Source organism: Pygoscelis adeliae, unplaced genomic scaffold (genome assembly GCF_000699105.1).
Source record: "Pygoscelis adeliae isolate BGI_AS28 unplaced genomic scaffold, ASM69910v1 Scaffold63, whole genome shotgun sequence".
In the NCBI taxonomy this organism is placed as follows: Eukaryota; Metazoa; Chordata; class Aves; order Sphenisciformes; family Spheniscidae; genus Pygoscelis; species Pygoscelis adeliae.
This window is the reverse complement of record NW_008824414.1, coordinates 190,656-200,659: the sequence shown is the minus strand read 5'-3', so window position 1 is coordinate 200,659 and position 10,004 is coordinate 190,656. Positions and strand designations below refer to the sequence as shown.

The following is a 10,004-nucleotide window of genomic DNA, read 5'->3' as shown; positions in this document are numbered from 1 at the left end:
CTCCGCCGCGGCGGGGGGCCGGCGGGTTTTCCCTCGTTGCGTGGCGGGCTTGGTGCCGCACTCGGAGCGGCACTCGGGTCCGGGTGGCGGCAGTGCTGAAGTGTTGCTGCCAGTTCGGGCCTGTGTCAGGAGATGAGAGGTGTTTACCTAAGCAACGTGGCTCCGCCAGAAATAAATCTGCCTAGCGGTGTTCCCTGAATGCAGGTTGCCTGAAAGGTTTCCTGAATTACTGCAGAGGTGTATAAACGTTATCTTCAGTGAGCAAGGAGCCGCTTAAAGTAGTGCATATATCTTCCCCCAGGTTCTGTTTTTGTTTGTTTGTTTTTCCCAATATTTACCTAGGTTTCCGCTCAGTTGCTTGTAGAAATACCATATTCCCAGGTGAAACTCCCCAAGAATAGGTGTTGCATGTTTTACTACTTCAATGACTAGTCCGCTTGCCTTTGCATCTGCAGTTGGGTTACTGGAGGACTGTGTTGATTCGGTTTGTTTCCAGTCATGATGTTAGCGAACACTTTACACGCTTTGAGCAGTTGCGTGCCTTCAGTTAGATGTAGTTTGGTGGGACTGTGTAGAGAGTTCATATGATGCGACTGATAAGGTAACATTCTCTTAGTAATTGTTGTCTGCAACTATGTGATTTGCACTTGATATGTATTCACTCTCTTAGATAAAAACTTCTGCTTTGTTTTGGTAATGATGTTCAAGAAGCTGGTTAGAAATGCCTGATTACTTTTCCTTTAATTTAGCATTTCTGCTGATTTTTGAGCTGTTTTCATCATATTTCCCTTCTGGGAATCTATTTCTTGCCAGTCTGCAGCTACAGCTTTTCCCTGTTCTCACCATCCCAGTAGGACTGGAATGGGGGACTGTAGCTACAAGAGGATAGCTGAGAATGCACAGGGTGTCAGGAGGTTTGGACAGACCAAATATTTCCATGATGTGCAACAGCCTCTTCACCCCTGATATCGCTCCTAGTGATTCTCCCACAGGCATAGGGGCATGGCCCTTTCTGCAGGGAACCTGTCTGGAAATCTAGCTAGTGGGGTCAGAGATGGCTTGGAGCTGTGCTGTCTGCCTCAGACCTTTTCAGCGGTCTTCTGTGTTTCTGTTTCAGCTCCCTCCTCCCAGTGCTGTGCATAAGGCAATTAAAGAGAGCATTACTGGGAGAGGAGCGGGGTTGTGGCTGGAGCTGCACTGAAGCAGCTTGATGGTGGGCAGTACAGCTCCTCCATCCCTGGCCTGTCCCACCCAGATGCTGTCATGGTTGCCCACACTCCCTGCTCCTGCTCAGCAGCTCCTTATCCGCTTGCCCTCGCAGCCTCGATATATGCTGTGTGGACACAGTCCCCTGTTGGAGAACAATTGCGTGATTAGTTTTTGCATTAAGACCGAGAGAGGAAACTTTGAGAACAGGAGTTCTTCAGGTTGAAAAGTTACATTAGCTGTGGCAAGACTTATGTTAACATTTCTTTTGTAACTCTTCTCTAAGTGTGGTATCTGTTTATAGTCAGAAAAATGAGATAGACTTGCCTTGAATAAGTTATTAGTTCCCACCTGTTGTACAGCTGTTGTTTGCCATTGAAAAAAAAAAAAGTAGGGACTTGCATTACATTTCAAGTTATGTGTGCAGAGCCAGCGTTGCATTTATTATTTTTTTTAAAGTATGTGCTAAATATCTCTCATCATTAAAAAAAAAATTGTTAGCAGCCCATCAATGTTGCTATTGCATGTTATCATATAACTGGTATACTGAGAGAAAAGGAAAGGGTTTAGAAAGGCAGAGGTAGATATAGTGCTTCCCCTGCTTATTAAAGTGTCACAGATCCATTACCTACCTAGCAGATCGTGGGCACCAGACAGTTTTCAAAAAACACCCGGACAAATAAATGGAAGCAATATCCATTGAGGCTTATTAAACACAAAGATAGTATGTTTGGCTTTGGAAGGCAAACAGGTGAGCTGCAGATTCCTTAGTATGCTCACACCCAATTTCTAGTGCATATGGCTGTATGCTTGCCCTGTTTTTGTATCTTTACTTACATACCTGCAGTTGTAGAGCTAACTTATGGAACAGATGCATATTGGGCTAATTACTGGAATAAATGCACCTTTGGTCTTACTGAGTGTAGTCCTTTGCGTGTTCTTAAGCCCATAGTAGGATATGGTCATGCTGCTGAGTAGGTGGGCTGCAGGACTGTAACTCGCTTCAGAAACTTTCTCTGGATACCTCGTGTTTTTGAAGGCTCTTATATGGTGAAGCAGTAGGGAAATGTGCCTCCTTTTTGTTCTTTTCATTTTCTTTTTTCTTGTTTTCTTTGCGCTGCCCTCCTCATGAAAACAAATGCAATTTTGAAAGGGAGAAATAACTGTGAGCAGGTATGGTATTTCCTTCCTGTGGTGCAGGCCTGCAGCAGCTTAAGGTGATCCCATCTCTGGACCAATACAGAAGTGTTCAGTGTTCATCCAGATTAGCTTCCTGAATCTTCCCACCACATCACTGTGAGGGTGCTCACAACGGCAGGGAACGGGCCTCTGTTGTAGCAACCTGACTTGTAGCAACCCATGCAGTCATGCTAACTGCAGTCTGATACTGCTTGAATCTGGAGGTGTGAACTGCTGTGGGTTTTTTGCCTTCCCCCACACATAATTATTGAATAAATATTCCTTCTACTGATGTTAAAGGAAATGCTGTGATTTCCCCCCCCCCCCCCCCAAAAAATATTTCTTTGTCCTTGGCATTCCTTAAATTTTAGTTTCCTAAATAATGACTTGGCAAAGGAATATAATGTGAATGTTTTCCTCTTTAAACCAGTACCTGCATTATTCTTTTTCATATAGTAATAAAAATTCCATTATTGAAATGCATTTAAGTTATCACCTAATAATAATTCCAACTGTTATATTAATTGGAAATTGTCATGATTTGGCAGCTAAGTACTGACTGTATCAGGTACTTCAGATTTCCATTTTTAATAAATGCAATACTGATAGCCAAGGTAGTAATTGAGAAACAGAACAAAACCCAAGTATTAAGTGCTGCTTTTTTCTCCTTGGTTTTTTTTTTTCACCTCAAGTTAGCTAGTATGCATGTTGGCCATCTGTGCCTCTAGTTAGACTTGTACATGCCATACCTCATGTGTTAGAAGTTTTTGCTGTTCCTGCATTTTACATGGTAGGGGCTCAAAAAGGAGTGTGTGTTTTCCAGGAAGTTTTCCTGCTTCATCAGTTTGAGGAAGCTCTAAAAAATGTTTCTGGGTTTTGTCTAAGAGCGCTTGTGGTTATGTTTACCATATCTAGGAGATGGACTAAGGTTTATTTGAACAGCCTGTTTCTATGTGGTTCTGATTTGGTTTTCTGCTCTGTTCCATTTTTTATGGGTATTCTTTTGGTACTAATTTCTGAAGCATGTAGAACAGTAAGTCAGGGAGTAAATTATGTGAGAGGTAGGCTGGGGAGTGCTGAACACTGCTGCATGTGCTGTAGTTTTCCTGTCTGCTGGCCCATGCCGCTGGTGCCAGTCAGCTTGCAATAATGTGGTGGAAGGATGTCAGTGTAGCAGTTAATCGGGGACGGGGATGACATGGGGACCATGTAACACAAAACCTGGCAGGCTTGTTCTTCTAGTTCTGGGAAGTTCGTGTGGTGCTGGCAGTACCAATTTGGAGGTGCCTTGCGGTTGCCACTTTTAACTGACTGATCCTGGTGAAATGAAGTTGCAGTATATTGGTACCTGCAGAAAGGCCGGGCGTTCTTCTGTACGGAGAGCTGCTTTGGATGCTATGGTGGACAGTGCTGTTGGTGTTCCTGTGGCATGCTACATCTTGGCTAAAAGTGAAGCTTCTTCCTTTGTGCATGCTGCTAGAAAGCAAACTGAGAATTGGGTCCTTCAAAAGGGGCATGACGGGATCTCACTGGGATGGAGGAAAATCAGTGTTATATGCTTTCTTCATATTCACACATGTTACTTCATGTGGGATGACTGTATGTGTATCTGATGATAGTCTTGTAATGACACTTAAATTCATGTAGCTGATTAAAGGCTTTGGAAACATGTTACTGCCCTAACTAGCACTTTCCCCATCCAGTGATTCCATGAATCTGGAGCGTGTTTAACTCCAGACACTTTCATGGACTGACAAGTCCAGTAGTTCTGTAAAATTTTGGAGTAGTTGGATGTTTTTGCATGATATGTATTATGATTTCATATATTTAATACATATGAGTGGGACAAAATAAGTTTTGTTTTCTTCCAGCTGTGCATTTAAAACTTCATACTCATTTAGATGTTCAGTCATGGCAAGTCTTGGTGTTTTAATGTCAAATACTTGGTCTCCCTTCATGAAATCATTAACTGCTCTCTATGATAGCCACTGTCTCTGCCTTTCCTTTCTCATCTTTCTGATTGTTTTACTCCTGTTTTCCCTTTTTTCCTGCTTCAGCAGCTTCCTCTACTCTCCATTTTTCTGCAGGTTTCCTCCTGTTCCTTTTCCCCGTGTTATCATGTTAGTTAGTGCAATAGCTATTTTTGACATATATTGCCATCAGTAAGTGCTAGAGTTAACACCTGATTTCAGAGAATAGTATTTGTGTCTCACTACAGCTTTATTTACTGGTCTGTTCATTTTGCTTATTTTGAAAGGCAACATGGCACCTGGCAATTTTTGTTTAATCTGCATTCAGTATTAATAACTATGGAAACTACAGAACTTAATCTTAAAAATAAGCTATTTGTACATAAACATCTTAAGTGCTGGTGAGGAACTGATGTCTTTCTGCAAATACACCTTTTAAACAGGATGCTCAGGGTAGCAGGTGTGTAACCATGTATCTGTTGAGTAGCTAAGCTGTCAGGTAGAAGTTACTATAATGGCATGGGTGTAAGGAGAAAGGACTGAACTAAATCCATTTCACAAGTTGAATGAAAAGAAATGGACAAGATTTTTCTGCAAGGTGGCTGTTTTACAGGAAAACCAAGCTGTCAGGCAGTAGTTTTTCATATATATTGCAGGTAGAACTTGGCAATTATTTTTATATCCCGTCATCATTTGACTATCTATTTTATCTCATCACAAGGATATAATGACAGTGAACTTCATAACCCATGGTTGTAACCTTGGAGAAGGCTTTTTCCTTCTGAGAAGGATGTCTGGATTTATGCTGAGGGAGGTGTTACTTGGAAATGCTGCCTAAACACAATACTAGAGTTGAAAATACAATAATCCTTTTTAAGCTGTTTAAGGTGCTAAGGAAACTTGGGTAATAAATTCTGTCAGTGACATTCTTTACAAGTCCCTGGTGCTTCATAGAGCTGTGATAGTCTGATAAAGTAGAGCATCTGATTCTTCAACAGAAGAAATTAAAATGACCTGGCTTAATTGATTTTCTATTTATGTACTGTAGGCTGCTTTCTGGCTAGGAAGTTTTGCTGTATTCTTTTAAGGGGGTGGCAGGGAAGGAGCACGAGGATTCACTTCCGTTAATTTTGATCTTAAAGCTTATGCTGGCAAAGATCTGTTTAGATACATTTCTAGGGGGTTATTGTTTTTGCTGGTCTTGCAGAAAGACTGCTCCATTATTATTTTTTCCTAATGATTCTAGTATATTAACAACTTGTTCCTTTACCAATCTGTCTTGCTGTAATTCTGGATTGTCATTGACACACAAAGTTTCACTGAGTAAAATTTGATTCTTGTATTGAAATGAGTCTTTAGTACTGGTGTGAGATTTCTTGCTTAATTGCAGTTATCCAGTATGTTCTGAATGTGTAGAAAGTAGGAAGATAAAGCAGTTTTTCTGCAGATGTATATATTTTATCAAGATAGGATCTTCGTCACCCATGAGTGTGTTAATCTTGTGGTCCTGCTACCTTTTTCTCACTTACCTCTCCCTCTACCTCTTCCAATCTTTTCTGCACAGTTTGCTTACTTCAGACAACGAAAAACAAAAAGCAACATCACGCAGTCGCAGAAAAAGACGGCGAAGAGGAAGGGCTCGTCTGTCCACACGCATGACGTTCCGAAGGAAGAGTACGCACTAGTGGCCCAAGATGTTGGAAAGGGTATAGAGACTAAGGCTGAAGACACCAACCTACTGGAGACTAAGGCTGAAGACACCAACCTACTAGAAACAACAACAGAGACAGAGGTAAATCTTAGTATTTCTTGTGTTTTGCTTCACTCGGTCTGCAGGTAACAAGTATTCCAGGTGATTGTTTTACTTCATTGGGTATTAGCTCTCTAGCACTGTCAACTAGCTGCCACTGAGAAGTGGTGTATTTTCACTTGTAATAATTGACTCTTACAAAGTGATGTAAATAACTGAAAAAAGCTATCTCCATTATATGGACTGGACAGCTGGTATTGTCGAAGAGCTGTCTGCTTTAGTCTGCTAAATTCAGGTCTTTCACCTTTCACTGCCATGAACTTCTCTTTGAGCAGACTTCTGGTTATGTGGCTGTGACTCCATGAAATGGCAAATCCAGACTGAGAGGTGTAGGTAGATGAGCAAAACTGTCAGGACCTTATAATGCACAGCATTAGTTTGGTTTTGTATCGCTTTGCTGGCTCAAATGTGCTTAATGTTTTCTGAAAAAATATACTCTGTTCCAGCATGCTCTTAGTAGCCCTTGTAAAGCCAGCATAGATGTTACATTCTCTGACAAATGTGTTTAAAATGTGACTCTGCTTGTGCCTGATGTATTTCAGTATGTTTGTACTGATGACCCTCTAGAGGTAGCCCTGTAGTTATGTCAATAAACATAGAACCATAGCTTGTGATGTAGCTTGAGATTACCAGACATCTGTGAATAGATGTACTGGTCTGCCTGAATTAAGCAGTTTCTTTCTTGCTTCAGCTCACAAGCAAGATTTTTATTTTTATATCAGCTGTGGATCAGACAGTCATGTGACGCTTTCTCTTTCTGTCTCGTAACAAAAAGAAGCAAAATGTAGTTTTGAACAATTTTTTTTTTTTAATAGGAATCCAGCTTGCTTCAGAAGTGGTTGGCTAATGCTTTCACAAGCCTCAGAAGTTACAAGGCAACTCTCTGGCTACAACAAACTGTATCTATCTTGGTCTGGGAGTTTGTTTAGAAAGTAGTTTCCCAGTGCATTTCAGCATGTTGTCTATGCAAAGATTCGCGAGTTTTGGGGAGGCGGTGCCTTCTGCATAAAAAGCATCTCTCCAGCAGTTGGTGTGTTTTCACAACGTAAAACAATAGCAACAAACTAGTGTATTTGCAAACCTGCAATAATGAAGGATACCATTTGCATGTGTTATCCTGCTTTCCGTTGTGAGGGTATCCCTAGCGCTTTCAGGATATCCTGAACGTAACGTTAGCATTGCAAAGGCTTTTATGAAGCTACATGCCAAGCTGTCTGCAACTAAGAAAAAAGCATACAGAATTTGTCACTCAGCCATAGCATCGTCAGCAGCATCCTTACTACCTTCATGTGAACTTAAATTAAAAAACAAACAAAAATCACTTACTGCTTCTAAACAGCTTCTGTCAAAATAGCTGGTTTGTAAAGCAAATGGAATTGCTTTCTAGGTTACGTGGAGAGGGCACCAGTAGTCATTGGAAACTACTTCGTGCAGATTCAAAATACAGGGAGGGTTATGGGCTGCCTTTTCTAAATCGTGCTACAGTCATCTTTGTCTTTGTTGTGAATTTAGTGACAGGTAAATATCTTTCAAGATTCCAAGCTACATTAAGTATACGTGTCAGAAAATAGTACTGCTTTTGTAATTGTGTGATTGATTTTAGTATATTTAAGTAATCTGTCGGTTAGTTACTAATATTTAGTAGAGGATTAAAGAGTGCTCAACTGTACTTGCAAGCCATAAAAGCAGAATATAAAACATTGAACCTCAATGATGAGACTTAGCCCTAAATTTTTGAGTAGACATTCATAATTTTTAATTTTTTTGCATTTATTTCATTCATTTGACCATGGATGACCAGCTGAGTTTAGCATTAAAGTCAGTCTCTCTCACTGGTATGTTGTCTCACAACATGGACATTTCTGGCTCATGTGCTTAAGGCATTTCCAAAATAATTCAGCTTTTCCGTATGTATCTTTAAAATGGCCATGATTTAGTGTTTGTTTTATTTGTTTACTTACCAGGGGAGTGCTGACTTGGCCAACTGGGATGTACTGAATGATCATGCAGCTGAAGTAAGTGTGAAAGAATGTATCTTTAGTAAAAGATGCTGATATGTATGTGAAAGAAGAGTGTGACAATTGGTTACTAAAATGATTAGTTATTGAGCATTGTTATCAAATGTGACAAAAATGATGCGATTTCACTATTTTACAGTCTAAACCAGGTACTTATCTGTACGTACATGTACTGGCTGCGAAATTGGTTGCTAAGAGAATTGGTTTTAGTGAAATCATGGACTTTTTCAAGCAAAATTTGAATGATGTTTTTAATTGAAAAGTAGGTTCATTCTTTAATTGTTTCAAACATTAAAAACAAAAACTATTTAAAACAAATTACAAGATACTGTCTCCTCTGTGAGAACTGTAACAATGTTGCTCCTAAGAAACCACAGGATTGGTTGGAGCAGCTTCTCCCTTTGTACTTGTTTGTTTTGTTTTGCTGTTAAAGGCCATAGGAACTCAGAGTATGTTGCATGTTTATTTGCAATAGCTGCTTACACTTGAGCTTAATGTTAAGTCAAGAACTTTACATTATTATTTTTCCTATGATGGACTGTTCTACAGTCAGCACAGATGTATGTAAAAACTTTGTTTAATTTTGGTAGTATCCCCCCCACCTCCCACCCCGCCCACTTGTAAGTTGGAACGTATTTTAAATCCCAACATGTGTCAAAATGGCACTTTGCCACAATTTGGTGCTATAGAATCACAAGGCTCTTCTCCCTGATTTACTTTTGAGCCTTAAAGTATTAGGAAAATACATTATCTACAACAATTTTTAATTTGAATTTTTTAAGAATTAAGGACTTCGTATATAATGTTTCTATTAAATACAAAGTCCCAATGTTGAATTACTTTTAGACTAGAATTTGCCCAGAATTTAAGCTTGAATTTATATTTAATCACAAAACAAGAAATGATATATTGTTTTGGTGAATAAATATGGTTTTGTTTCTTTTATGAAGCAAGTTACGATAAATTCTGCTGCAGAATACAGTGAGCTTGATGCTAAGATGTGTCAGGTGAGAATAGTTGAGTTAGAGAACAGACTTCTGGAGAAACAGGAAGCCGTTGAAAGACTCACTACGCAGATGGACGAGCTACAGGAACAACTTACCCAGCACAGTGACTCTATGCAACTTCAGGTATGTTTCACAGAATTTGGTAATGGGGATAATACTACTTTATTTTAATCCTAAAAATATTTAGGAGGCAAAACTCAAGAAAAGTATGATTTTTATTGAAAAGTACTTCGCCTTGCTAACATGTGCTGCGAAAAGCAGTACTGAAGTTTTCCATTCACCAGTGTCCAGAGCATCATATTGCTTGAATCAAGGGAGAGTAAAATTAAATTTGAAATGCTGCGTCTATTTTTAGAGTTTTTGTGAAATGCATAGTTAAATTCTTCTGCTGAGAAATGGTTGGACACTTGCTACTAGTTTTTATTGATAAATTTTCTTACTATATTGAAGAGTGGGCCTTTATAGAGAGAACTGCAAGAAACACTAAGGTAAGTATAATTAATCATACACTGAGGTAGGGGCTCAGTGGAAAAACATGGGATTTATATTTTTATAAATACTGATTTTAAAAAAATATATAATGTATCAAGGTCATGCTGAAAAATGGTGCACCCCCCCCTCCCACCCCTCCCAAAGTATTGTTCAAACTATTGAAAAGGAAGTATTTATTGAAATGTCAGTGTTTCTGTGGATGTGCCTGAAAACCACATCATCGATGCAGCTAGGCTTCTTTTCAAATGTTCACACGGGATGGCAGACACCACTACTACCACCCCTGATGACTTTCCCCTAGACATCAGTCACGCTTTTTGAA

General features: G+C 39.6%; 1 protein-coding gene across 1 annotated transcript in view; it reads left to right on the top strand.

The window, feature by feature from the left end:
- The first annotated feature begins 8,135 nt into the window (after window positions 1–8,135).
- Window positions 8,136–10,004, top strand: part of PCNT (pericentrin) — a 97,550-nt gene continuing 95,681 nt past the window's right edge. The window contains exons 1-2 of the mRNA XM_009320827.1: window positions 8,136–8,180; window positions 9,134–9,313. Coding sequence (XP_009319102.1) covers window positions 9,182–9,313 — 132 coding nt within the window. The 5' untranslated portion in view covers window positions 8,136–8,180; window positions 9,134–9,181. The remainder of the gene's footprint in view (window positions 8,181–9,133; window positions 9,314–10,004) is intronic.